At 53.1% G+C, this 27,439-nt stretch overlaps 10 protein-coding genes across 10 annotated transcripts; 4 read left to right on the forward strand and 6 right to left on the reverse strand.

Annotated features, from left to right (window-relative positions):
- Nucleotides 1–2,601: 2,601 nt before the first annotated feature.
- N657DRAFT_404638 (uncharacterized protein) lies at nucleotides 2,602–3,528 on the reverse strand. The gene is made up of 2 exons (XM_062787210.1): nucleotides 3,308–3,528; nucleotides 2,602–3,242 (listed from the first exon to the last, which is right to left on the reverse strand). Exons 1-2 carry the CDS (start codon nucleotides 3,327–3,329, stop codon nucleotides 2,785–2,787), a joined length of 480 nt encoding a protein of 159 aa, XP_062642010.1. The 5' UTR covers nucleotides 3,330–3,528; the 3' UTR covers nucleotides 2,602–2,784.
- N657DRAFT_404669 (uncharacterized protein) lies at nucleotides 3,341–5,776 on the reverse strand. Its single transcript, XM_062787211.1, has 2 exons — nucleotides 4,991–5,776; nucleotides 3,341–4,853 (listed from the first exon to the last, which is right to left on the reverse strand). Exons 1-2 carry the CDS (start codon nucleotides 5,566–5,568, stop codon nucleotides 3,728–3,730), a joined length of 1,704 nt encoding a protein of 567 aa, XP_062642011.1. The 5' UTR covers nucleotides 5,569–5,776; the 3' UTR covers nucleotides 3,341–3,727.
- On the reverse strand, nucleotides 5,777–7,513 carry N657DRAFT_404593 (uncharacterized protein). The gene is made up of 3 exons (XM_062787209.1): nucleotides 6,755–7,513; nucleotides 6,058–6,705; nucleotides 5,777–5,899 (listed from the first exon to the last, which is right to left on the reverse strand). The coding sequence occupies exons 1-2, from the start codon at nucleotides 7,365–7,367 to the stop codon at nucleotides 6,143–6,145; spliced, it is 1,176 nt and encodes a 391-aa protein (XP_062642012.1). The 5' UTR covers nucleotides 7,368–7,513; the 3' UTR covers nucleotides 5,777–5,899; nucleotides 6,058–6,142.
- A 4,323-nt stretch (nucleotides 7,514–11,836) lies between these two features.
- Nucleotides 11,837–12,943, forward strand: N657DRAFT_716075 (uncharacterized protein; the record flags this gene model as incomplete). The annotated part of the gene is made up of 4 exons (XM_062797478.1): nucleotides 11,837–11,880; nucleotides 11,918–12,387; nucleotides 12,457–12,485; nucleotides 12,530–12,943. The coding sequence occupies 4 exons, from the start codon at nucleotides 11,837–11,839 to the stop codon at nucleotides 12,881–12,883; spliced, it is 897 nt and encodes a 298-aa protein (XP_062642013.1). The 3' UTR covers nucleotides 12,884–12,943.
- Nucleotides 12,944–14,518: 1,575 nt separating this feature from the next.
- Nucleotides 14,519–14,860, forward strand: N657DRAFT_651504 (uncharacterized protein; the record flags this gene model as incomplete). Its single annotated transcript, XM_062794178.1, is given in 3 exon segments — nucleotides 14,519–14,679; nucleotides 14,801–14,831; nucleotides 14,842–14,860. The coding sequence occupies 3 exon segments, from the start codon at nucleotides 14,519–14,521 to the stop codon at nucleotides 14,845–14,847; spliced, it is 198 nt and encodes a 65-aa protein (XP_062642014.1). The 3' UTR covers nucleotides 14,848–14,860.
- Nucleotides 14,861–17,671: 2,811 nt separating this feature from the next.
- N657DRAFT_685375 (uncharacterized protein) lies at nucleotides 17,672–17,955 on the reverse strand (the record flags this gene model as incomplete). The annotated part of the gene is made up of 2 exons (XM_062796768.1): nucleotides 17,672–17,799; nucleotides 17,871–17,955. 2 exons carry the CDS (start codon nucleotides 17,953–17,955, stop codon nucleotides 17,672–17,674), a joined length of 213 nt encoding a protein of 70 aa, XP_062642015.1.
- A 54-nt stretch (nucleotides 17,956–18,009) lies between these two features.
- On the reverse strand, nucleotides 18,010–18,381 carry N657DRAFT_583982 (uncharacterized protein; the record flags this gene model as incomplete). Its single annotated transcript, XM_062789719.1, has 1 exon — nucleotides 18,010–18,381. One exon carries the CDS (start codon nucleotides 18,379–18,381, stop codon nucleotides 18,010–18,012), a length of 372 nt encoding a protein of 123 aa, XP_062642016.1.
- Nucleotides 18,382–19,598: 1,217 nt separating this feature from the next.
- On the forward strand, nucleotides 19,599–19,940 carry N657DRAFT_685376 (uncharacterized protein; the record flags this gene model as incomplete). Its single annotated transcript, XM_062796769.1, has 1 exon — nucleotides 19,599–19,940. The coding sequence occupies one exon, from the start codon at nucleotides 19,599–19,601 to the stop codon at nucleotides 19,938–19,940; it is 342 nt and encodes a 113-aa protein (XP_062642017.1).
- Nucleotides 19,941–21,073: 1,133 nt separating this feature from the next.
- N657DRAFT_659694 (uncharacterized protein) lies at nucleotides 21,074–21,828 on the forward strand (the record flags this gene model as incomplete). Its single annotated transcript, XM_062795009.1, has 3 exons — nucleotides 21,074–21,204; nucleotides 21,429–21,505; nucleotides 21,596–21,828. The coding sequence occupies 3 exons, from the start codon at nucleotides 21,074–21,076 to the stop codon at nucleotides 21,826–21,828; spliced, it is 441 nt and encodes a 146-aa protein (XP_062642018.1).
- A 4,843-nt stretch (nucleotides 21,829–26,671) lies between these two features.
- On the reverse strand, nucleotides 26,672–27,269 carry N657DRAFT_651507 (uncharacterized protein). Its single transcript, XM_062794179.1, has one exon. It carries the CDS (start codon nucleotides 27,252–27,254, stop codon nucleotides 26,922–26,924), a length of 333 nt encoding a protein of 110 aa, XP_062642019.1. The 5' UTR covers nucleotides 27,255–27,269; the 3' UTR covers nucleotides 26,672–26,921.
- Nucleotides 27,270–27,439: the final 170 nt, after the last annotated feature.

Below are 27,439 nucleotides of genomic sequence, written 5' to 3' on the forward strand. Positions count from 1 at the left end.
GGGCCGGGCGATCAAGGGTAGACTTGGGTAGCTGGCTACCCAAGGCGATCAAGGATAGCTCTTGGTAGGCTGCGATCATGGGCGATCATGAAGGCTCTACCTGTCACGGCGATTGCGCCGTGCCTGCCAGGACCCATGGGTGGAACCCGGCATGTGGAAAGCACGGGCCCCTGTGGGTTGAAGATTCTGCACCTCGCTGCCGCGAGATCTGTTCGTAGCTCCTCGAGCTACGTCTTGACAATCAAGCCTGCCCGTACCTGACGGAATAGAGCCCAGATTGTAGCTTAGCACGAATACAACTGCCATTGGACTATCAGCCTGTCCCGCCCGTGACACTACCAAGTATATAGTCACTCGTTCTGGAGGACTCTGGGAGTTCTCCAGTAAGCAACTTAAGTGCAAGATTGTCAGTACCTTTGGACATTGCTTGTTGTGAACCCTTTGGCTTCACCGAACCTCACCCCGTTGTCAAAGCTATAACCTTCAGGAGTCCCTTTCAGAAGTAGGGGCTTTGAGATTCGTCACACACAGACAAGCGTATGTCAGAATAAACGTACCTCCACAACAACATCCAAGATAATTCTACCGAAACGGACTCAAATCATGAAAACTACTCAAACGCATCTTCCTCAAGCATTTTTGCAACTCCTTAACAGGTGCGTGCATTATGACCAGGCTCGTACATTTGCCACAACGTCGTGTGCGTTTCTCGGTTCCCGGCTTCGACCACTACCCGCCTGCGTTTCCTCCATTATCTGCACCTCAACATCTCTGTGGGATTGCAAATCCTGTCCATCTTGTACAGTAAGCGTCCTCCTTATCGTAGCCGTTATTGTTGGCCCTCCGCCGCTTGCTTAGCGCCTCATTCGCTGCCCATAAGCCCCAGAGCTCCGCTTGCATCAGCGCCATCTTGTGCATGATCTTCGACATCCCTTTCGCAAGTATATCGACAACCCTTAGAATCTCTGTTGGAGAGCTATTTTGATGCTGGGCAATTTGGATTTTGATGACAGTGTTCTGCGAAGAGGCTTCGATTAGGTTGTTCGGCGTCCTGGACACCCAGGTATGGGCGCTGCCGGGCCGTGAGTTGGGAGGTGTCGGTATTTTGAGACGGATGTCGAACTAAGAAATTACAAGGTATCACCGGGGACACCGTTAATAGGAATATGTACCGATTCGGTAGTGAGACACAGTCAATGCGTGATGATATCCAGTGGCCGTCTGCCCGCCCTGGAAGGCCTCCCGAAAAAAAAATGCCATCGTGGATATCTCCGCAACCACAGAGATGCACGACCAAATACAGTTGTTGGACAGCAACAGTTACAGGCTCGAATAGGCATTGACCAACCAGGTGATACTCAATTGAGGCACAAGATGAAGCTTGGATTGGCTGTCTGAACAGTGTGTCATGTGTGTGTGTTGCTTGAAGAACTGAGGGCTTCGGGACCCTCGCCAGACCCTGGTTTTGGGTGGGTGACGAGTCTTTTACGCTTACTGAATTGGGCAACAGTGCCCAGCCCCTGAATCCAGGTGCCAAGGGGCCAGTTCAGTCCAACAACAGTAGCCATGCGCCTATCCGAGGCGGTATCTTCGTCCCTTACCGAGCTTTCATAGTGTTTATAGCTGGTGGTGGTTTCAAACTTCACTTTTTATTTTTCCTTTCCGGGCGGCCTGGCGGCCGCCCTAAATATTATTATTCCTACACCGCTGTGTCCTAGGGCGTGCCGGACCTTCAACAACTTACTATACAGGAAAACCGCGCCCTCGTGGGCCGGGTGAAAAACCCATATCGACAATTGAGGAAACGATCAGTGTGTGATCCTGTAAATACAAAGTAAGAAGGCCTCTTGGCCTTCGAAGGAAAGGGATATCAGACCACGAGTTCCAGCTCCAGCCTCCTGGCCAGATTGTACATCGGTAATCTCCCCGAGTCCATCAGCCAGTCCAGGATCCTCCCCATTAGCCGTGCAGCTTTGGGACTGATTCCGTGCAGGACAGAATAAAAGTCCCTTCGCGTTCTAACCTCGGCTCTCACCCATCTTCGAGTCAACGGTGGGGCCAAACACCACATCACCAGGTGTTCGACAGTCTCTCGCCCCTCTCCACACTCGCAGTTAGGCGTCAAAACCTCCGGGACTCTCCGCTTGAATAGGGGAATCTGGACCAACAGTGAACTTTTCGCTCTGCTGAAACCGTCGTGTCTCTGTAGGGTCTTGTCCTGGAACAGGGTCTCCTGCTGGTGGTCAAGGTTGTCTGCCGGCCTCGTTGTCGTCCGGCCGTCTCGTTTCTTGAGCCATCTCTCTCTCCAGGCGTCCTCCGTTACCTTGTCCGTGTCGGCAGTCCCTCCGCTGTGGGCTCCTGCGGCCCAAAGGCTCGCCGTCGGCCCCTGTTGTCCTTTCTTGAGTTGAGTCTCCGGCATATCCTGCCGCAGGCCGCGTGGACAATGCTCCCTGCGTTTTTCTTTCTGCCATGGCCGTCATCTAGAGTGGGCATTTGAAGTCGGGCCTCAAAGTCAGCCAGCCGCTTGTTCAAGTACAGGTCGAGTGGCGGCACCCATGTCTCTGTTTCGAGGTTTCGAATGGGAGTGGACTTGAAGGCTCCTGTCACTATCCGTAGACTCTTGTTTTGGGCTTTGCCAAGGGCCTTGGTGATCCCTCTTGTTGCTGGTTCGCCGCCCTGTGCTTATAAACAAGCCGGCCGTTTGGGGGAATCCGACGAGAAGCCAGGCTCACGTGCCCTGATGATGGAAGAGGGGTTGGAGGAATGGGGACTTGGGGTATGGATCTAGTGATCTGGTAGGTACCTGTCGGTGAATCCGAACTTCCGAGACCACTGGATTGGCCGGTTCTCGAACGGAGATGGATATTGTGCAGGTTTGCCGTAATCGTATTGGTATGCCAGTCGGAGATGACAACGCCAAGTCGATGTTGTGTTGAGGTCCCCGGAACAAGTCGGAATTCTGTTGCCATCATTAACTGAATGGGTTGCGACAACACTTTTTATTGGGATACGATTGATCGCCGACGGTTTGAGATGATTTCTGTCGGCAGACTGGTCGACTTCCATCTCGTGGTCTTCGTTTTCGAGTAGGGTATCCATCTCATTTCGGTCCGTTCGAGACAGTACTTTATTGAAGAGGGCTGGGCACTGCTGGTAAAGTGCAATCATCTCGCTGGTGAGTTCCGGGTCGTCATACTGAAATGCGTTCTGGAGGAGCAGACGCATCGTCTCTTGGAAATTGACTTTCATCAGCAAAACCTTCTCCACGTTGGAGTAATTTGTTTCGTGGACACGAGTCTTAAAGTACCTTGAGTAAAAGATGTTAACATTAGCTAAAATCCTGACGGTAAGACGGTAACCAAGTTATTTCGAAAAAACCCGGCACAAGAGGTTGAGGTGAAGCGAGCGAAACATGGGCGACGCAGACTCGGATTTCTGTGAGGTCAATGGTTTCGTGTTTGCTGGTAAGCCTTCTCCGAGCATAATGCCAGAAGACTCCGCGACAGGAGCCAGACACGAAGCCATACGAATTTCGCCAAGTCCAACACATTTGAGTTTGGTGGTAGGCGTTCTCCAGACATGGTGCTAACATCAGTACAAGCACCATAGCCAGACAATCTCACGACAAGACCTGAACATCAAACCACGTAGATCTGGCCAAGTCCAACGGTCTCGGGTTTTCTAGTGAAGGTTTCTTAAGCAAGGCAGGGGTACAGGTGAGAGACAATTACTGACGGAAATCAGACATAAGTCGGTGTAAGTTTTCACCTGTGAGTGTGTTGCAGTTGATAGGTAAAGCGTATTCCTCGGCAAATACTGGGAAATGAACGGCGGCATGAATGTTTGGGCGCAATGTGTCGTTCTGGTACTGAAGTGCCCGGCCGGAATCATCAGCGACACCGTCTTGGAGAGCTGGCTCGTCGATAACATGGACTCCCGGAGTCCCTGCCTGCGATGCAGCGGCCGACCTGGTCGAGGCCACGGCTGCAAATAGGCAAAGCTGGTTGAAAAGGTACCGAGCCCGGTAGATGATGTCGCCCATGAGGTAACGGTCCCGACGCGACACACGGGTCCCCATCAGAACGGTAGTGCTCTTAGCAATTGCAGCGGTAGTCTCGATGATCAGCTCAATCGGATCTTTCTCGAAGTTCTTAGCTTGGTCCCAAAACCTTGGCCGAATATGCTCCCTCTTTAACCAGTTCAGGAGGAAGGCCGGGATAATGACGATCCATTGCGCGTGGTGAGACATCTTGTAGCTTGATAGATGGTGAACCGGTGACTGTAAACGAGGCCAACCCGGTGGGAAAGGCCAAGTCCGACGCTGTATAGCATATTCCGAGCGTGCTGACTTTGTAAGAATGCCATCCCGAAGGAGATAGTGCATCAAGTTGCCAAGACCGTTGTACTCAGAGTGTGCTGCGTCGGTGGGCCGTGACATGACCAGATCAAGGGCCGGTGACAGGCGGGGAAGTGCCGGAATATCTTCAGCCATCCCCCATTGCGTATAATATTGTTTCCGCTCCGAGGCAGTTTGCAATGAGCGGTGCAGCATCTGCTGCATCTCCAGTGTCTCGATGTAGAACCGGCCGTGAGTGATGTGATCGAACTTGAGCATGACATCGGGATTGACCGCGCGTTGGCCGGAGGCCGCGAAACAGCATCCGCAGAACTTGTGTTCTCGTGGGCCTTTGAAACCGGAGTTCTCGGCTTGTTGAGGCATATCGCCAATGTAACACATCGCAAATGCGCAGACACGGACGGTTTCGGCGCGGATAGTCATGACGATACCGGCGTCGAGATGCGCCTTCGTCTTCAGCGCTTTAATGACATCGCCGAAGTCAGATGCATGAGGCCTACCACTCCGGTGTCAGTGTGAAATATGAAGAAAGCCCGCCATTATGAGGCAAGTTTGTATGCCTAAAGTCGGCACCCCCGAAGGCTGGAAATTGCTGACATACAAGAGGTACGTTAGATAGGAAGCTGAACTTACCCAAGTGCAATCGGGAAAATACTGCCCGGTCGAAAACGTTCCTCTTCACCAAGTCCTGCTGGTGTAAAGTAGAACCCCATCAAAGTTCGGTACGAATTTTGGAACACACCGAAACCATCAATGAAATCGAGGTGGGGAAGGGAGACGACGGGCATATCGTTCTTGGCCTGATCCGACTCGTGCTCGAATACATGTCGACCAAAATGCTGGAGTTCGAGCTCTGCACGGATTGGATGCGTCCGACAGAGTGGGAGAACTTCCTCCTTGACCAGAATGCGCCGACACTCGTACCACTCATCCTCCCTACGTACCCTCGCGAATATCGGCCTGACGTACTTGGGCAGAGACTCCGTAGGTGGTCCGTTCGTACGTCGAGGCGGCTTCCAGCCAGGGTCTTCGTGTTCCTCGCCAGTGTGGTGGTCAATGTACACATGGAGATGCCCGAATACACTGGTCTCCGGAACATAAACCAGGTTCGCAGACAGTGCCAACTCCCGGTCGGTCTGTGGTGGCGTGATTTCAATGTTTGCGAGTCGGTGGTCGCCAAGTCGGTATGCCTCCTGAATCTGTAGGCACATCTGGTTTCGAAGTTGTGTGCATGAATCTTCGCGGTGATCGAGCCCAGCACCATAGACCCGGCCGATATGTAGATTGACAACGTCGTCAGAGTCGTCCTCAATGTCGCGACAATTCCGGACGCAGTTCTCTGATGTACATCGGAAGTATACCCAGTCGGAAGGGAAGATGGCCGGTCCTTGTATGCCGTCGATGATGACATGTGCGTAAAAGCCCGATGTGCTACGGACCGAGGACAGCCAAGCGTGCGAATGAAACAACTGCGGGCGGTTTGTCGACGAACAAGCCTGGGCCTGTATGTATCCTGCCTAGGATATCGGATGCGATGATGTACTTGAAAACGGTGATAGGGTCGAAAAACGTTAGCCGCATCGTCACCCTCGGAAGGTCCTTGAGGCTGATACCACCGTGCTTTTGCCGGAGGCTGTCCAACTGGCTCTTGGCCTTCTCTGCTGCTGCTACCGCGTCTCGTGCTTCGGTGCTGTGCTTACCTTCATCGCGGGAGATCCTGGTCGCTGCTCTGGTAGCAGTGAGGGCTGCGCTTCTGCTTTCTGCCTGAGCCCGTGCGATTTCAACCTAGCGACGCTCCTCGAGCTTCAAACTGGCTGGCATTGTCGGTAACTTCAAGATGTTCAGAGGGATGTCGGCCTCGCGCATATTCATCATCGGCATCCGGCGGCGAATACGGTCTCGGAGTGTCGAGAGCTGTTTCGGAAGGCTCTGTATCACTGAAGGGACACTGCCATCTTTGTCGCGGATCAAGAAAAGCACCTCCCGAAGGGATGTCCAGTCTTGACGGCTTAGACCAGCCAAATCGGCAAAGGTCGCAAGAGCCTTCTCGAAGCTGGATGTCTCGATCGACTTGTTCTGGCGCATCGGAACCAATACCGATGTGTCTTCGATGTCGGTATATCGCATCGGTGAACCGTTTTGGCTGGTAGACTCTCGGTCATCTTCTTCGGGCGGTATTCCTTCATCATCGAACGGAAGGTTTTCAGTTGGCTGAACCTCCCCGACCCAGATGCACTCTTCGTATTCGCCAGCTCCAAGGACATCGCTCATATCGAGTTGGGGTCGAAGAGTACGTGACGTCGCATCTTCAATGCCGCCGGCTCGAAGCGCGTCGACATCAACGATGGCTGGCACTAGGGTCAGCGTTGTTATCCGCAAAACGTCGGAATAACTCACCTTCTTCGTTACCAGAATCGGTATTTGATTGGGGGAACAGATGGTCATCATCGAAATCAGTGTCGCCAATATCATCGGCGCTCTCAATACCATAGATCGGCACATCAGGTAGGATTTCTGGGTCTTGTGGACTCGCGGAATGGGTATCGTCGTCAAAAGCAGAGGATGCCAACTGCCTAGGCCCCGTGCCACTGTCACCAGACTGAGAATCCGGCTTCTGCGCCGATAGATGTTGCTTGCGTGCCGTATTGTGAAGGCGGCGCGACTTCAGACCCTTCGGTTGGTCGGACATCTTCACGCTGTTGGCACTTCTGATGGCGTTTGAATGGAAATTTGGTTTGTGATAGGGTAGAAGAACGCGTCGGTAGGCAGTTGTTGCCAGGAAAATTCCGAGAGACGGGAGTTTGTGGCTACCTGAGCAGACGGCTCGCTGATTGGGGTGGGACGGCCGTTCCTTCCTTCCTATCGCATACTGGAAGCCGCACAAACCCCTAAACGGCGCCGCTTTGATCAAATGCGACATCACCATGACGCGATGCGATGCACTTCGCGATGTCTTTGACCCGATACTATTTGTATGGCCACCTCTTACCACAACCACCGACCGCGCCATCAACGCCAACAGCACCACTGCAACTGGCAGGTGGTGATCGAATCAATTTGAGCTGTTTTTTTTTTATCGCCATTACGACAGCGAATATGGCCAATCCCGGCGAAAACACCACGCAAACCGGCCCACCGCGGCCTTCGCGATTCACGACGGGTGCGGTTAGAAGCGGGCACCCCTTAAGGTAATTCGCAGCCGCATACTCGGGCTATGTCCTATAATCCGAACTGACTTGAAAATAGTTACTGACTTCGCCGGTATTCAAGGCACTGCACCGGAGAGCACGACAATGGTTAGCACGATCTTGCCGACCTCCGCCACGCCGACAGGCATCACCTCACATCATCAAGAATCGGAACCTACCCCGACCATGGCGACCCGGGCGAAACAGCCCACCGCACGCATCGAGCCGGTCGTTGCCGCCACTCCGAGCAGAACCCACAATGCTCCTGGCACCCAGCCCAGTACTGCATCATCGAGGAGGACTCGAGGCGGCTCGACAATCCGCAGTGCTGCCAGAAAGTCCAGTCAATCGCTCGACCAGATTTATCCCGACCTCTTCAAACCCACCAATCACGCAACCTTTAAGGATCTGTTGAGTGAAACCGAAAACATTCGGGTTTTCTACCCCTGGGTTGCCGCCAACCCACCCAGCGCCACCGAAATGACCATGATGAAGAACAAGGTCGATTACCGGATCCGGCAGGTGCTTTTCGTCTTCTGCAGCACCAAGCCACTTGGTCGCATCGTGGCCGATGCATGCTCGGACATCTGCTGTTGCTGCTCAGCGTGCGCCTGAATCATGATGTAGGCGGCTCCTAGCCAGTTGAAGATGCGCGTCGTGGCGTCTCCGTCGGTGACGCGCTTCACCCTCTGGCACGTCCCAACCCCGCCCATCTTGTCGTCCTCAAACGGCGCGAGGAGCCAGGGCATCAGAGTAGACGGCCACTCCACGTCGTCGTCGGCCATGACCGTGATGGCCGTCTTGACGTGATCGCCTTCCAGGGCCTTGCAGACCTGCAGGCGCTTGTTCGCCTTGTCCACATGGAGCACGTCGATCTCGACCGGAGACACGGCATCGGGCATCCGGAGGGTCGCAGCGACCCGGCTCAGCGCCTCGTGCTTGTTCCACGTGGTGACGAGCACTAGCTTAGCCGGTTTGCAGGCCAGGATGCTCTCGAGCGAGGGCCGCAGCTCCTCCGGGCGGTTATGGATTGTAGGGATGACTACGGTAACATCTTGGGATGTGTACCTCGGCTTCTCCCAGTTTGGCTGTTTAGATTTGTACGTCCAGTGACTGACGCAGTGGACGAGAAGTCGCACATAGCGATGGAGCCTAGAGGTCACTCGTTAGCCGCCCGGAAGCTGGAGTTAAGGACGAAGGACCAGCATCGTAAGACAACTGATGCGCCCCGGATCTCAAGAAAGGCAACCATACCAGAGAACTATATGGAAAATGCTCCAGAATCTCGTAGACGAGAGGAAATCCGGCCTCGGGAATACAATAGCCATTGTTAAAAGAATGGAATGCGAACAACACGCAAATATCTGTGCGGAGTTTGTACGAAGGGTTTAGCTGTTTAAACAATGCAGCTCGACCCAGGCAATAGTGTCGGATGTGCTACCGTTGTGTGCTAACACCTGCGATGGAACTTGGAAGTCGGCAAGGGCCGAAGGTACCGGATCAAACAGCAGAGGGTCAAGATCGAATATAAGGAAGAGACGCGACCGACAACGAGAACTGGATGGAGTTAGAGGGTAGGTTAAGCAGGTACCCGTGTTGGCTGCACGGTGAAATTTGGAACCACCAGGGGCTGCATTGAGGGATTAACTACCTGGTAGGTAAGGTACGTAGATCGACCACCGAGCCTTTGTTTTCAACGTGTTCCTTCCTTCCTTCTGAAAGTCGAACGCAACACGACCGCTCGAGGGCGGTCAGCCTTAACCCCAGCAGTTCTGGAACCGGCCGCAGCCCAACATCCTGTTCTGTCGTGGCTTGCATGGACCTATGGTAATTGATCGACGAGACCTGTCGCATCTTACAACAACACACTCGACACGTGTATGCGAGCTGAGTACAGAGACTCACTTCGAATTGGAGGTAATCGGCAGATGATGGCCGTCTAGTATACGAGGTACCTATGTTCATTAACGTATCTCCTTCCCCGACACTCTCCCGGCATCAGCCTTTCCGATACTTATCTTCTTGACCCTGTTTTATCCTCTGCAGTCTCAGTCGAAAAGAAGCGAGGCGCCCCCGTTCCAAACACGTCCTCGGATCCGCCTATTACCTTATGTACGAACTTTTGCAGACAAGAGAGTGATATCGAGCTTGGGAACCCCAAACGGGCGCATAAGTTCCATGGCCTTCGGCAAGCTGGGGGTTCTTGGACGTACCAGCAGAACGTAAGGTTTGAGAGAGTTGGTCTTGTTGTGCTCGGTGCGGTGCCCCGGCCACCGTGCTTCCGCGGCGCGGGTTTCGGAACTGCTCTGGAGACGGGAGCTTAGGAGCGCGTGTCTAAAAGTCAGCTGCTGGGAGCTCGGGTGCAACAGAGATTCGCAGTCATCGAGATGTATAGTCAAAGGGATATAGTGATAGTAGTGTAATAAACGCGCTTGGTATAACAAAGTCTTGCGAGTGCTATAGGCTTATCCTTTATTAATATCTTGAACTGGTACCTTTCGAGTATGTGAATCACGCGAAGAAACGGCTTTTCTGCGGTTACCTGAGTTTTAAACTCCAACCGGCACTGGATCTTCTGAGGAGAGGGTGCTCAATGCCATCCGTTGGGGGAAGCTCGACTTGAGATGATGAGTACCAATTCTCAACCCACTGTTCGACCTTGAAATTGATTATCGCAGGTGAGTGCATATACTCGCCAGAGGGCTCTTCAATCTGCGTACGCACTTCCGCGCAGGGGACAAGGCAGTCTAGTTAAGGCTGGGTTAAAGATGCGATTACACTACTCGGTCAACCATTCTAATTACTTCCCTTTGAGCACTTTCAACGGAAGAACTGGACTAAATGTGAAAGCAGAGTAAATTGTATTCAGCTTGTGGCGCTGAGTAATCGGCCCCGTTCCGCATCCGCTTAGAGAACTTCTCGGTTCACTCGAAGAGGTGGTCATATGTGGAACCCACCGTTCGAAACTGGCGATAGAAGTGCCGGCGAAGGTACAAAGTAGTGCGGGTTATCATCGAAGAGCTAGGCCGTCCAGATCTTCTCGCGTCGCAAGGCGTAGGCGAAGACGATGCTGGCGGTAGTAATTGGAGGTTAGGAGACGGCAATGTTTGTTTTGTCTTTTCTTGGTGAGCAAGTACTAGCATCACAACGGTATGCCTCGTTGAGGCTTATAAGCCCCGTCGAGGAGAAGTTACAATAGTATTGCATCATATTGACAGCGAGTACACAGATTGACTAATCATTTTAAACGATTGACTGCTCGAGCTGTATATGGTCCCGGATTGTCCAAGTGGCGTCCAGTTCAGTGGCTGGGGATGCTTTCTGTTGCCGACAAGCGCTCCGCATTGATGAGCCAGCTACCAAGGAGCTCAGCGCATCGCATACCCATCTTGGAGCAACGAGGCTGCCTGATAAGGGCGTTGCCGAACAATATATGACTCTAGCATGCTCCATGATAGCAAGCCGAGTCCAGCATCTTGCTTCGTCATTCCGCTCTAGGCAGTTCAACGAATAAACACTCTCTACCTACTAGAATAAGAAGCAGGATACAGTTCAACCACTCGGGTGCATCGAGACCAACTCAATGATACCCTTTTTTTCTCAACAACTATGCAAACAATATCCCGTAGGCGGACAGTAGGTCTAGAAGGCCGGGGTGACGGACGCTACGGCAAAAATTGACAGGCGTTACAGCGTCCTCATTTCGGGGCTCAAACAACGATACGTTAAGTAGTGTAAAGTAGCCAGGCAACGGTTTATCACCCTTATACTTCCCTTTCCAGGTACAGTACTCGGCCCTTTCTACTGTACTCATGTCAAGAACTCCGCAATGTTACTCCTCGCATGCCGCCTGTGCCCCCCTCGGATACACGCATGTTGCCACCTTCGCCTCCTCACTATAGGTCGTCACAAATAGCTATCTCAAGTATGTCACAAGTTGCTTGAGTCATTCCCTGCGGTTTTTTTTATATTATCTGCCACATTTTGCGTAACCCTGAGTTGTGGCTCTTATTACAGTTTCGTTACATTCGGCCTCATGAACGCTTCGCTCTGCCCAAGACCGTACCTGTCAAACTGCACTTCGCTATATATACTCCTCCTCTCGCTAAGGGTTCCCAACTCCATCATGACGAAGATCATGCATCCTACTCTACCCTCGTGGTGTTCACATTGTTGGATCTCTACCAAATGACGAGTACCCCGCCGCGGCGAATGTCTTCTCGGATCTCCTTATAAAACTCCCAGGTTGTATTTGCAGGATCGCACACTGATCGTTTCCTTGATTGTCGATATGGGTTTTTCACCCGGCCCACGAGGGCGCGGTTTTCCTGTATAGTAAGTTGTTGAAGGTCCGGCACGCCCTAGGGCACAGCGGCGTAGGAATAATAATAAAACTCCCAGGGCGTCTGAAGCGTATACCTGACGGAGAGCTCGGAATTAGAAACCAGTACATTACGTGGCAAGAAGCCGTGTTTCCCGACGAGATACTGAAGAGGACGGTGGCACAAAACGGAGGCAAGATGAACGATTTACATATCGCTCCTGAACAAGGGGATTTGAATATTATGTACGACGATGCTGCGATTTCTTCCTATCACATTTTTGCCAAAGCAAAGGCAGCTGGAAAAATCCCAACGAATATTCGCTTTCAAGTATCCCTACCGTCGCCAATCGAGGTTCCGGTGGCTTTCGTTCGTGAAAGTCACCAATCAAAAGCAACTGAGCTATACGAGCGGCACTTAAAGTTGGCTTTGGAGCGAATTCAACATACAGTTCCGCATGGCGAACTGGCCATTCAGTGGGACGTCGCCATTACGATTGCACTACTCGAGTCGAAGCGCGGTTGACTTGAAGACCCGCTATTTACGTGCTGCTTTGACGATCCGCTTGATCGTAACCTCGAGGCGCTAGGGAGACTTGCGGCCGCCGTAGGACCCAAGGTAGAGATTGGTTTTCATCTCTGTTACGGAGACTTGGACACCAGCATTTTGTGGAGCCAGAAGATATGGGCTTAATGGTCCAAGTAGCAACCAAACTTGTTCGAGAGGTCCGCAAAGTCCACGACATTGCCTGGATCCATATGCCGGTTCCCAGGGATAGGACAGATGAGGATTATTTCGCTCCGTTAAAGAAACTTGATTTACCCGAAACTACAGAGTTATTCTTGGGAGTTCTGCACCCAGATGGCTTGGAAAACACTCAGAAGAGAATTGCGTCGGCTTACAAAGCTAGTGCTAAGCAATTTGGAGTGGCAACGGAATGTGGTTTGGTTAGAACAGATCCTCGTGAAGGGAACTATCTTCTAGATCTAACTGCCGGCGTCTCTATCCAGTGGTAGTAAAAGGAGAAATGGGCGCGAGATAATTTTGTTCTCTTTTCCTTGAAGCTCGTTATTTCCTTGCCGATCTCGAGTACAAGTCCTATAGCAAATGGTGACTGGCCCTGACGAGTTTTCATATTAGAAATAATAAGAATTAACGTTATTTATCATACGCTCTAACAGGCTGCAACTTAACCCTTGTTGTATTGAGAACCCTCGCGTCAGTATCGCGCCCAAGAGGAACAGGCGCGTCCAGAGCTGGACGGGAATTCGGCAGCCATCTACGCCGACTTTGAGAAGCGGATAGCTGAGATATCCCATCTGGACCCGCTTTCCCGCGAGAGAATTGAGTCAGTTATCAAAGCCAGATGCCTCGAGATTGAAGAGCTACAGCGGGCTCATCAAGAGAAGGCTGGTACGCGAAAGAAGCTATACGATGGACAGAAGCGGCAGTATGACGAGGAAATGTACACAGCGATTACAGCCGAGATGAATTTCGGTGTAAGTTCTGTTTCTGAGAGCACCCCGCGTCGAACCTTGCTGGTTCACGTCCCAGCAGGCGCCGAGCCCGGGTCAACCCCCTGCCTTGCCATCGCGACCGTCGGAGGTCTCTCGTTCTCATGACACCGGTGATATGGCGAGAGGGGCGGAGGGGAGGGCGGCGTATCACATTTCTAACTACAACCTGTCGCAGAAGCTAGGACACACAGTCGTGGATTCGCCCCGTGGAAACATAGATCGGCTTCAGCACGGAATGGAACTGGCCCCACAGCGCGGAAGCCGGAAGCCGGGTCGGCCCAATAGTGCGAAGTTGAAACTCCTGTCCTCGAATCACCGAGGTAAGGGCACTCGAAATATGAACGTCGATTTGTTGAAGCGCCACCACCGGCCTCCAAAGTCATCAAGCACGTAGAGAAGCACGGGTGTTGGAAGTCCACAACCACGCTGAGGAGACGATCGACATAAATTGCCCAGCTTGCCTACCTACTTAACAGGATGTTGTTGGCTTCCTCTTCTCTCCTTCGTTTAAACTCCTGAATCATGGCAGAGGGTATATCAGAAACAAGCGGACAAGTGGTGATCATGACGTTACTTTCATTGTCGATGATGTTTCATGATGCAAAAACTGAAGCGGTTGAGAACCCTCCTTTTTGGCGGTTTGGATTCCATGTCGGCTGCCTCCGTCCTCTCCAGCTTAAGCAGACGGGTCATAGGCAGGAGCTTGCCAGGGACGAGCAAGCGGCTGTCTCAGATGGCCGAAATCATGCAGACCGGTCTGCCAGCTCAGGCCTGAGGCGCCGGCTTGACGGGGACAGCTCGGTTACTGGTGGCCCGCATAGGAAGCAGTATGTAACCCAACGTCAAGGCGAGGAGTGGGATCCTACGTGCATTGTGGAAAAGCATCAACGCAAGGGTGGCTGGATGTTCTGGGGTTGCTTCTCTGGCTTAGGCAAAGGCCCTGGGATTTTCTGGGAAAAGGATTTGGGGAAGATCAACACCGAAACCTACCGCGCACATACTGTACTGATTCACGGCTGGGTACAGTTGTGCAAGGAACAGCTTGATGAGGATCTGATCCTGATGCAAGATGGTGCTCCAGGGCATGCAGCCGCAGAGACGAAGGAAGATCTCAGAGAGCGAGGCATTGTTGTGATGGAATGGCCACCCTTTTCACCGGACTTGAATTCTATTGAGTCTTGTTGGAATTGGATGAAGGACTGGATCGAAGACCGGTATGGCCTTGAAGAAAAGCCCTCATACGAGAAGCTACGTCAGTATGTCAAGGAGGCTTGGGAGGCACTACCGGACGACGACTTGAGGGAACTGTTGGATGGATGGATGGAATTTATTTCGCCCGGAGGCACGAAGCCTAAAGGGCCTTGGCACGCTAACTACATCCCATTCGTTGACGCTCAACCATCAACTCGTACAAGCCCTCTGGGAACTGTTGGCCTCGATGCCAGATCGGTGCAAGGCGGTGATTGCAGCCAAGGGTATGCATACAAAATATTTAATTAGTTGTTTACTGTATTTACTGTGGAAGCGTGTGGATACCTTACTCTCGGTTAGCGTGGGTACCCCGCATGGAGATTTTCATTACCCATCATACCACAGTAGACCAATCTAAGGCGGCCGCTTGCCAAGGAAGCCAAGGCAGACCGGTGTGAGGCGGCCGCTTGCCAGGGACAGCTCAGACAGACCGGTCTGGGCGGCCGCTTAACAGGGATGGTTTCTGCCTTCTCCCAGCTTTGACAGACCGGTCTGAGGCAGCCGTTTGCCAGGGAAGGTCGCTTGCCAGGGATGGTTTCTGCCTGCACGGACAAACGAAAGGCCCCTCATCGCTGGCAAAGTGGCCGCCCAGGCCGGTCTGTCTGAGCTGTCCCTGGCAAGCGGCGCCTCGAGAAGGCAGAGATCATCCCTGGCAAGCGGCCGCCCCAGACCGGTCTGCCCTGAGTTGCAAGAATCATCCATGGCAAGCGGGCGGCTCTGAGCTGGAGAGGGCAAGAGTCATCCTTGGCAAGCGGCCGCTCAGACCCCTGTCAAGCTGGCCTCAGACCGGTCTGCCTGGGCTTCCCTGGCAAGCGGATGCCTCAGACCGGTTTGTATGAACTTCCCCGGCAAGGCCACGCCTCAGACCGCTCTGCCTGAGCTGGAAAAGCAAAAATTATCCCTGGCAAGCGGCCGCCTCAGACCGGTTTGCATGAGCTGGAGAAGGCAGAAACCATCTTGGCAAGCGGGCGCCTCAGACAGGTTTGTATGAACTGGCCACTTGAGAAGCTGGAAGTCGATGGCCGGGTGGGCCAAGGTTATGGATTGTTTAAGTGGAATTTGATTAGATTCCGCCAATCTACACTAGTAGTAAATGACTCAGTTGCTAGATGCGAGTGTTGGTTGGGTGGCCTTGAGTTACCTTGGTAGTAATCGACAGAACCTGTATGGCATTGGCGATAACTCGGCTGGTTTATTCGTTAGCGCCTGGTTTTGACAACGATATATTTTTGACGTAATTAAACTTGTAGTAGCTGGCAATTCATTGTAGTGTTTTATTTCCAAGCTCAGTTTTTTTTGCGCTGAAAGCGAATAGATCGCTGTTGAAGTGGAAGACTTTGAATGCAGGGGGTAGTATGAAAAATCGTCGGAGGTCGAGAAACGAGCAACCGCCTTACGGTATTGGGGAAAACCTGATCGAGCCGCCTCGCGGTTACCGGCGCAACTGGCAAAATCTTTCGTGTAAGTCGACTCGCGGTTGCGAATAGAACGCGAACCTGTCATGTTATTAGGCATAATGAAGAAAGAGCAGGAAGGGTTGCCTCATTCTTTGCAGTTCGGGGAATTCCACCAGCAGGCGAGACAGCTTATCTTCCTATAACGGCGGGAGCTGGCACGTGGAAGCAACCAGGAAGGCTTGTCCATTAATTGCAGAGGGGATAAGCCTAGTGCCCATAGAATTATCCCGCCGGTGAGGCACATGATAAATACAAATCCATATAGTGCCAGTGGTAACTGTCACTGCTATCAAACGGAGGCGGGTGGCATTTGTACGTTGCCCTCCATTCCAGACCAGCATGATACCCGGTATACGCAAGGGTCGTAGTCCCGGCGGACAGCTTCTGAGCAGTACTGGAGGCCATGGGGTTCACAGCTGGTACCTCACACTCAACCTTATATTGCTCGACATATTCTTGGATGTCACGGAGTTTGGGCACGTCACTTGCGATGGCATTCCTTGGATTCGATTCTGTCTACCTCCACACCCACACTACCCACTGTGCAGGTCTAGTTTTCTCATTCATTACGAGCCTCAGGACTGTTTGCGCTGCCCTGCATCATCGCCAACCTCTGAGGGTGTCACGGTGTAAAAATGGTTCGGTGCCCGTCGGCGACCTCTGGATCTATAAATAATTGGGCTACCCATTGCCAGTTCCATTCGATAGAGCTTCCTTCCTTCAGCTCTCCTTTTCCATGAGCAGGATAGGTAGCAAGCCTCATGCGCTCCGACTAGTTGCCCGGGTGTGGAGGCATGGACCCATAGCTGTCTGGAGAGCTTCTCAGGCAATGTCTCCCAGAAAGTCTGCATCTTATGCTAGTCTAAGCTTTATCTATTTTGCCTACCCGATTATGGCTCTTCTGTACGAGAATATCTGGGTCGAGGGTTTGGGTGATCTGGGTTGCTACCGTATGGCAGTAGAGAACACGATCGTCGGGACCGGGAGACCTGGGTTACCTTGAGCTGGCACTGGTATCCGCGGGTTTCTAAACAACGCCCCGACAATTGGGCGATTCTGCCACCATCTTAGCTATCCTTGCTCAGCCTAACGTACTACAACAGCTGCACAGTCGTTATGTGTTGAGGACCCCTTCCTCACGGCACGAAAGAGCATCGTCACCGTTGAGACCGCGAACCATCAGTAGGATATTCCAATTAAGCTCGACTTCAAGACCTTCAGCATCCTTTTTCGTGATGCCGCAACGAGCAGCACGTGAACCTACCTACGATGGCCGACTTTGTCCGGCTATGATTATATTGACCGTTCAACTCGCTAATCGCTTCAACCGGGGTACACCAAAGGTAACCCTCCCAGGGAAGTAGTTGGTAATCATTGATTATATATATACAGATATTATACGGTCATCTTCAACATTGGTGCCGTAATAGGGTATAGTGTCGCGGGCAACCCCGTTGTCCAAGCCCTCAAAACTACCAGTACCCATCAAAATGAATCAGGTCGTATTAATCAATTCGCCTCACTCCCACCATCCGGACATCCTTCCAGACCTCTAGATATCTTGCCCACTTTCGGAACCCTAATTCCGAGAGACCGTCATCTCCCCTTTCATGCCGTTGATGAACAACTTGTTCGTCCCCGCATCCTTAAGGACGCGGATGCAGGTGTCGAGCAACCTGATCATAACAGAATTGCGCGGCACGTCATCTGATTAATAAGCATTAGCACGGCCGTCCTGTTGTCCAAACCAGATTTCTGAGGGCGAGTCAACGGGCAACCCGTAGAGGAGGCGAGGGAAAGTGCTCCCGAGTTGTAGACGGCAGACGCCACGTATCTTTGTGAGCTGACGCAGAGCGTGGTCATGTAGGCTCTGGCCAATACCCCGCCGCCGGTGCGATGGCTGCACGAGAAGGGCAGTCAAAGAAGCGTACGGCGAGCGTAAAGACTGTGATAGAGTTGAACAGCGACGGCAAGATCGCCGCTCGATCGCATCCACCTTGGGTCTACACCGTCAGTTAGGCCACCGTGCCTTGTATAAACTAAGCCGATGGCGAAGAACGCGGTAGAGAAGACAACGACAACCAAGTGGTGGGAGATCCAGGCAATTTCGAAAGCCCTTGGGTAAGCGATATAGACGGTAGGATATGGGGAGGTCTTCGTTCTCGTCTTTACGCGGTTATATCGGCGTCTCGAGAGGACCATCGGTGTGAAGCTTAGGACACTTAGGCACATGGTGGAACAAAAGGAGCCGATTCGCAGCCGCCAAACAAAGCCGAGAGATTTCTGCATCGGGACGAAAAGAGGCAATACGGCAACTGATATGGCTGTGGGGAGGTGCAGTAGTCACTAGGCCGTATATGGAGATCATGCAGACGTCCAGTTCGCGCGCTAGGTGCAAGGCCAGAAATATATACACGAAATTCGATAATGGGGCTGGTCATTGAACTGCATTTGTCAGGCGCGGTATGATTCTCAGCATGTTGGATCCTCAAACCCAAATGTATGGCAGCTCTCTCTCCGTGGTGAGTGCGTGGCCGCGAGTATTAGCGCCGAGCGCCTGAGAGTGGAAAGTGATCGTGATAGGGAGAATCGCCCATGGATGTCCACGAAGAGATTCTCATAAGAGAAACAGTTGGGAAGTTGGTAGCCGGTTTGGACGGTGTAATCCATTTTGGCTGGTGGTCCATTTTGGACAATGGTCGAATTTGGAAATCAGGGGGGAGGTGTGGAAGGGGGGAGGTGCGCCTGGAGACAGCATTGTACACTATTCCTTTCTTCCTCGACCCTTCCTTTTTCGCTTTAGCCTTTTTGCCGGAACCCTGTGCCACCAATGCCTCCTCCTGGCATTGGCTAGGACTTGCGAGTAGCACTAGGAGCGAGACTGACAAGGTGTATATGTCGGGGCATCGCTTTGGTAATCTGTGGTTCACAACGAATTGAGCACCAAGTTCCGCTATCTAGCTCGAGCCTAGGTACTTATATATGAGCCTCGCGTCCACCCCTCCCTTTCGTTCTTACCTCCAGTCCTTACCAGCACGACGCGACCATAACAAGATAGGCAGTTGACGCTCTCAGCACACCTGCAGACAGTCGAACATCCGCCACGAAAGCACCAAACGACAACGGCAATCCTTCGCTATCGTGGTCCGCCGTAACTATGTCCCGACTATCATGAGCACCTACCGAGCATTTGAGCAGCCTATAATCAGCATATCATTGGTACTAGACACTCCCATCCTGCAAGTTGAAACGGACGTCATCCACAAAAATTGGCACAACAAACAGCGCTGATTTTTTTAAACATGTAGACTGGTGAGTTGTACTTCACCGGGGAGCTCCCCCAGCTTTCAGGCGGCGTTAACTCGGTCGCCGACAGAAAGGCAGTTGATATAAACACATAAACCCCCCCGCCGGATACCGTACGGCCGAGATTCGCTAGCAGCCGCGGCCGGGGTCTCGGACGCCACATCACCTCGGACAAGCGAGAGAAGATGGTTGTCTCTATCATGGATGCCAAAGGGCCACTCACTACGCCATTGTCCGCTACTCCCCGCTCCACAGCCTTGAAGAAGGGGACACCAAGCGCTCTGACCCAGCAATTTCACAAACCGGAGCTCAACAATGGGCAGATGGGAACTACCTGGTTCAGTAACCAACCTGCCATACAAAGCTTCACGTTTTCAGCCACCAGCCACATTAAGCATGACCCTCTTGTTGAGAGTGCCATTGATGATGACGACGAAGGGTGGGAGGACGAGTCCCCCGAGGACAGTGGCAGCTCAACAACTGGCGAAGGGATCTCCTTCGAGCGCGTCGACCCTATCGCCGGCCTCCCGTCCCACCGATAACTTATCACATTCATGATTAAGAACAATTAACACACTCAGAAGTTGGGCAACATCGACACCGACCCCACCAACTGGACCCGGTACTTCAAGAACATCCCCGAAGGTAGAAATATCCAGACCTGGTAAACCTGTCATCCTTAAGGTATTTCCCAACCGCATTGCGCTTTTTGCGCAAAAAACCCCGGGAGGTACTCCTCTCTTGATCAACATGTTCGTTAGCTCTTTTCCATCATCGGAATGGTAGCACCGTTCGCATTTTGCGCTTTTGTTTTCTCGCCATATATGTCGTAAGCATAAAGAGAATTCTACACTCTAGGGCTGTTCTGAGTATGGAGAGCGTGGGCGGGCGACCGTGGGGGGCTGCGCTCCTGTTGCTTGCGATAATGTGTCGTACACAAAAAGAACGGCATAAAACAGCAAGCGGTCTTAGGGACAGCCGACTTATCACCAGTTTGTGGTCGTCCTCCGAATCCGTCTTCTGTCAGAAACTAGGAAACAGAAAAGCCCGGTTGTAACTGATGACTATAATGTCGGCGACGGAGGAAGCTTCGCTTCACGCCAATTGGAGTATGCCCTGCATTGTACAATCACAGGGTAAGCCACCAACGCTCTTAAGCAAGCCGTCAATGATGTAGGCGGTACCGGGTACGATGCCCTCGATGGTGAGTGCCGAGGTAGACAGTAGTTGGCGGATTTAGCTAACGCTTGCTACAAAGTCTAGGTGTAGAGAGACAGCGACAGACTTTCCTAAATGAGGTGCCAAGGCAAGGGCTGGCGAGCTGTGCACGCTTGGGATACTTGCGTCCTTAGGGATATGGAGTTCGCATTGGACCGTTCTTTAGACATCAACGTATTACACAACTCATTGTTCCGTAGAGATATCCAGATACCTTGGGTAACAAGTCAACGGCCACAAGCCTGGTGTCCGGCGAAGGTGACACGGACTCCGCAGTCGCTAATTCGCGACGCCTTCCCCTGCTTATAGCACCTTGACTGATGCTGGACCCAGGATACAGAGTCGACATGCCCATTGCCCAGCGATATACCCCGTCGTCGAAGAGAAAGGCCGCACATGCTACAATCCCGACAAGTACCCACTGCCTAACGACGACCAAGAGCAAAAGCGCCTCGACATGCTTCACGCGCAGTGGCGAGTGTCATACGACGAAAGACTACTGCTCTGTCCTAAAGAGAGGTTTCGAGGTGTCCTTGACATCGGCACCGGTACTGGCATATGGGCCATAGAGTTTGCTGATGAGGATCCGTGATCGGCGTGGATATCCGCCTATCAAGCCCAACTTGGTGCCTCCAAACCGCGGGTTCCAGATTGACGATGCCGGATGGAGTGGCGTGGAGCTAAAACTTCGACTTTATCCACGGTCGTATGCTGGGTGGATGCTCCTAAGATCCTACAAACATCTTTAAGCAGGCGTCTCAGTATGTTACCCCAATAAACCCCTATTGCTTGAATAACGTTGCGCACGCTAGACATCTGGAACCCGGCGGGTATTTCGAGGTCAAGGACATCCTCCTTACGCCCAAGTGCGATGACGGCACTCTCGAGGGTGCCCCCCACCTGCTCACTTGAGAAAGGCTTCTTGCCGAAGCTGCCGACAACATAGACCGCCCCATCCATGTTGCCTCTCAGTATCGAGAGATGCTTGTTGAAGCGGGCTTTACGCGTGTCGATGATGTTGAACAGAAGTGGCCTACGAAGGGCTGGGCAGAAGGCCCCCAATTGAGGGAGCTCGGGCTCTGGTCTCAATTCACCTTTGGGAGAGAGCTTGAAACTATTTCTAAGGCTTTGCTTATACACGGCCTGGGTTGGCACCCTGAAAAAGTATCTGTCCTATGTGCTTTGGTCCGCAAAGAATTCAAGAACCTCTAGGTCCATACATACTTTCCTGTCTTAACAGCATTTGGGCTGAAGCCGAGAGGCCTAGTAGCTCTGCGTTTCCTACTTTCTTGCCTTTTCGATGTTTGGGGGCCAGCCGATCAGCAGCTCGCTCCTTGTCATTCTCCTCCGTGATCACCTTGGTTCTCTAGTTCTATACTTTCAATTATAACCCCTTCGTTGTCTGTCTCCAAAGCGTCACCCAACAGCCGGAATTCAACACCTTCCGGCAAAGATCTGCCGTACCATTCCCCTTCGCCCCCCCGACTTGCACAAGCCTTGAACAATTAGAGACGGTAAACATAGTGTCACAGGAACCATAGTAGGTCTGGGAAGATAACTGCGTTGCTCTATGAAGAGGAAAGGAAGCTATGGATGGAAGAACCTGAAGCTAAGTGCAATGTGCCACGTGACCTAGGGATCGGCGGTCCAGTGCCGTGACAGTACTCCCCCTCCCAAGCCGGTTTGTCCTCAAACCGAAGAAGTAATCCCCATATCATGTGTTTCGTGGCCTCCGTCGCGGCCTCTTTGGCGCGGGGGGTTTCTCAACCCAAGTCGGGGGCCCGGGCTTCTTGGGGTTCAGCTCGTGAAACTGCAGGAGGGCGCGGTCGCAGCCTCTCAAGCATTCTTCGGGTTCCCATGTTGGTTTATCGTGGTACTTCCACTTGATCCGGTAAGTCAGACCATGCTTCTCAATGTCTTCATCGTGAACGTCCAGGATACGCTCGAACTGCCATCTTTCCTCGATATTGCCGTCGTCATCTCGATGAGCGATGCGGCCAGCGATATTACGTCGCTCCGCGGCGTTAAGTCGCGCTTGGCCAGGAATCTGTTCGGGTTGCCAGAGGCGGACTTTCGAAGTATGAAAGCTCTTATTAACGCGAATGTGATCGGGGAGGTCGATGACAACGGCGCCCCTATAGACTGCCAGCACCGGGAACGGCCCATCCCAGTTGTCATCCCACTTCTTCTTAGGTCTATTGGTCTTCATGTTTTCCAAGCTCACCATGACCATGTCGTTGACCTTGAACGTTACAGCCTCGTCCCGTTTACTGTTGGCATTGTCCTCATACCGTTGCTGTGAAATCTTGGCCAGAGCTTTGAGTTGAGTAAGAATGCGTTCGAATCGTCCGGCAACGGCGTCCGCACGGAGAAATTCCTTCTTGGCGTGGGCTGGGAGTGCGGATGGCACAGGCCCCGGGGGTTCGATGCCGAGGCGCGGGTTGAATCCATAGTTTGCGAAAAACGGCGAAACCCCTGTAGTTTCATTGACTTGGTTGTTGGCAGCGAATTCGGCGAGGGGGAGCCAGTCCACCCAGTCGTCCTGAGTGAAGCTGACGTAACCGCGAAGATACTTGTTCATAGCGGCGTTGATGCTCTCCGTCTGGCCGTCTGTCTCGGGGTGAAAAGCTGAGCTCGGGCGAAGGGCGACCTTCAGGCGGTGGCTGAGCCGGCGCCAGAAGTCGGAGACAAAGGATGGGCCGCGGTCAGAAATGATGGTCCCTGGAGCGCCATGTAAGCGGTAGACATGGTGCAAGAAGACTTCAACCAGCTCGTCTGTGTCGAGCGAGGTGACTGCGACCAAGTGTCGCATTTTCGTGAGCCTGTCAACTACTGCGAAGATGTAGCGATAAGTCTTGCCGTTGCGCTTGCATTCGGGCAAGTCGACCATGTGGTCTATGGAAATATCCGTCCATGGCCGGGCTGGGAGCTCTAGGGGCTTGAGGAAACCTGGGGGCGCGGAACGGGGAGTTTTCGTTCGAAAACATAGAGCGCAGTCGCGCACGAACGTGGCAGTGAATTGTGAGATCCCGGGCCACCAGTAGGTGCGATTCAGCAAGTCTAGGGTTTTGACTCGGCCCGGGTGGCCTGCTGGGCCGCTGCTGTGAGTCCGGTGTACCACTTCAAGTCGCAGCTCGGGGGCGTCGGGAACGAACAGCCGATTTCGGAAATAGATCAAGCCATCCACGATTGAGCATTCAGACTTGTCGCAACGGAGAATTTTTCGGATCGCCTTGGGCCAGCGGCGCGTAGTGCGATCTTTGTTTCGCTCGCCTCGTTCTCGCAAAGCGGCGAGCATTTGTTGCGTGAGTGAATCTTCGGCGTAGCCCTGGCGGATTAACTCATCAATTGATTTCTGCTCTGGCTCGGGATCCATGGCGGCAACAAACTCCAAGTCGCCTTCCAGGCGAGATGCACGCAGTAGTTCTTCCAGGATGGTCGGGTCGACCTTTTCAGGCGGCAGCATCACTTGCTCGCGGTGTTTCAAGCGCTCGTCGTCAGCGCCGGCGGGCTTCACGCCGGGCAATCTGCTGAGCGCATCAGGAATCGTGGCCTTGGCTCCAGGGCGATAGGTGATGACGAAATTGAACTGAGACAAAAACTCGGCCCAACGGACTTGCCGCTGGTTCAACTGCTTCGTCGTCATGAAGGTCTGCAGGTTCTTGTGGTCCGTGACAATTTCGAAGGCTTCCTCGGTACCTTGCAGCTCTGGACGCCACTCTTCAAGCGCCTTGACAATAGCCAAAAGTTCTTTGTCATAGATCTCGTAATTGCACTCCGGGGCTGTGTGTTTGGATGAGAAAAAGGCGACGGGGCGGAGCTTGCCATCATCATCCTTCTGGTAAAGGACTCCGCCGGACGCCCAGTTTGAGGCGTCTGTCTCGACCACTGTCTTCTTGGTGTAGTCATAGTAGGCGAGGACTGGTGCTGTGGAAAACGCCGTCTTGAGTTTCTCAAACGCTGCTGCTTGGTCTAGGCCCCAGGTCCAGGCGGTGCCTTTCTTCAAGAGGCGAGTCATCGGCTCGATTACTGATGAGTATCCCTCAATGAAACGTCGGTAAAAATTGGCGAAGCCGAGGAACTGTTGAAGCTCCTTCACCGAGGTCGGGTCCTTCCAGATCTGGATCGCTTCAACTTTATCAGGGTCCATCGTCATTCCGTCAGTGGAAATGATTAGGCCAAGGTACTTGGTCTTTGTCGTGTAGAATTCCGACTTGTTGATGTCGATCTGTAGTCCTGCCGTGCCTAGGCGTCGGATAATTTCATCAACATGGCGGGTGTGCTCAGCTCGAGTCTTGGAGAAAACAAGGACATCGTCCAGGTAAGCTGTGCAGTAGACATCCAGGGCGTCATGGAGCACATGGTTGATATAGTTCTGGAACGTAGCTGGTGCGTTACAGAGGCCGAATGGTGTGACAAGCATCTCGAAAAGGCCGAAACGGGTGATGAACGCGGTGAGCCATTCGTGGCCTTCGGCTACGCGGATGCGATTGAAAGCAGCAATAACGTCAAGTTTAGTGTAGAACTTGGCGCCGCATAGTGCATCCAGTGTCTCGCGGATCAGTGGCAATGGGTATCTGTTCTTAATCGTCACCTCATTGAGGCCTCTGTAGTCGTGGCAAATACGCACGCCGCCACCGGGTTTGGCGGCAAGCAGGAGCGGTGCAGCGGCTGGGGAGGTTGACTCGTGGATAAAGCCCTTATCAAGCATCTCGTCAATCCATTTCTTGATGCAGCGGAGCTCGGCTGGCGAAAATGGCCGGTTCTTGAAGTACGGGGCTTGCTTGCCAGGCATGATCTCGATTCTATGGTCCCAGGGTCGATGGGGTGGGAGTGATTCAGCGTTCTTTGTCAGGAAGTGCTCGACATGGTGGCGGAACTCAGGTGGCAGCTGTTTCAGAACACCTTCTCGGGTGACAGGTGCTTTGCTCTCTAGAAACTTTTGAACGTCCTCGTCGACGATCTTGCGGCGGAGGAGTTCAGAGCCAGAGGCCAGGTTCTCCTCCAGGAAGTCGTGAAAGTACTCGGGCATCACTTTCTTTGCTCGTTCAATGTGTAGTCTCCTTCGACGAGGCGGCGATAAGCCGTTTCGGAGAGTTGTGGCAGCTCAATTGGCCTTATAGGGAGCTCAGAGAGAGCTTGACGGTTCTCTTCTTGATCAGATATTTTGTTCAGCTCGGCCATATGGATCCTCATGACCTGGACGCCTTTTTGCTTGCAAAACTGAGCGAAATTCAAGCCGCGGACGCAGCGAATGTCGTCAGTCTTGGGGCGCTCTACTGACTGCGTGTCTGGCTGGCTGACACGGCTCGGCCGGCTGTTGTGAGCGGGCGGGAGTCGGTGGCCGTGCACGAGGCGGGCAGGCAGGGGGTGTGAGGTTGGGCGAGCTGGTGGAAATGTGTCCATTGCTTTGTTTTCGGGGCCTGCTGATGTGGTAGCCGTTTTCAGTGCGCTCCGTCCGGCGAACGGCATCAAACGGTGGTTCGGGTGTCGTATAGGTCCTTCACGCATCTCGGTCGGCTGGGATGGAAACGGTGGAGCTGACTGTGCCTTGGGCAGCACGTTTACGTACACTGGGTTCGGTATAGTTTCCGTGCTCGCGGCCCAGTGGACTCGACGACGAGGTTTCGTAGTCCGATCCTCCAGAAAATCGGTTTGGAGGAGTATATCCTCGTGGTCCTCGGCATTTTCAACTGTAGGTTGGTGATGTTTGACCGTCGGAGTCGCAGACTGGCCGACGGGGGCGAGGCGTTTCTCGGAGGGGGTGGCCCAGTCAATGCAGCGGTGCGCGCAGTATTCCGATGTGAAGGCCACCCTGAGGTTCACGAAGTCCAGGGTAGGGTTGTGTTTCTGGAGCCATGGTAAACCCAGGATGATAGGGGTCCGGGCGGAGAGTGTCGTGACGTAAAACAGTGCGATCTCGCTGTGGCTTCCAACAGTCATCCGTGATACGAAGTAGTGAGTCACGAAACTGGAGGCTACTCCATCCGCAAGGCGGAGCGGTTTTGGCTGAGCTAGGCGCTTCTTCTGAGCGCCATACTTGATTGCAATGCCCTGGTCATCTGCGAAGGCATAGGCTGAGCTGCCGGTGTCGACGAGGCTGACTGTTTCAACGGTAGAGGTTGGAGACTGTGTGCGCAGAGAGGAGAGAGATGAATGGACGAGGATGGAATTTCTATTACTGGTACTGTCTGTGGTGCAAAGTTCGAGAGACTGCCTGCCCAGAACCAATGGTGCTGGGTCCAGCAGTAAGGCTCGGATCCTCTCATCTTCTCCTTCATAGAGTTTCGACCCTCGCGAGCGACTTAGCGCAAGGGTTGGTCTTTTGACTGCATCGAGACCGGGGTTGAGATGCGGCTCAGGTCGTGACTCGCCTGGCTGGCGCTGTCGGACTCGGTGGGTGTGTAGCCAGACTGGACCTCGCCAATGACCTGATCAGTCCCATACCCGGCAGCGCGCAGCTGGTACTGGTTCTGGTACTGTGGAGCCATCCAGTGTGTTTGGGGCTGGTAGACTTGTGGGCGCGGCTGGGTGGTGTAGCCGCTCCGGCCACGGGAAGATGAACTGTTGCCTCTGAAACCTCCACGGCCTTGGGGGCTCGGTGTGAAACTGCTCGACTGAGCGGTACGCTGGGGCATAGGCAGAGGGTGAGGGTTGGCTTGCGGGTCGTAACGGTGTGCACTCTTGACATGTCCTGGCTCACCACAGGCAAGGCACACGCCTGTTGCGCGGCGGTAGTCCAGAACTTCCTGTGGTAGGCGAGAGGAACTATATTGGGCGGCGCTGAGGTCCATTGGGTCCCCCGTGTCAGCTGGGGCAGGCA

Source organism: Parathielavia appendiculata (assembly GCF_033297405.1).
Source record: "Parathielavia appendiculata strain CBS 731.68 unplaced genomic scaffold N657scaffold_54, whole genome shotgun sequence".
In the NCBI taxonomy this organism is placed as follows: domain Eukaryota; kingdom Fungi; phylum Ascomycota; class Sordariomycetes; order Sordariales; family Chaetomiaceae; genus Parathielavia; species Parathielavia appendiculata.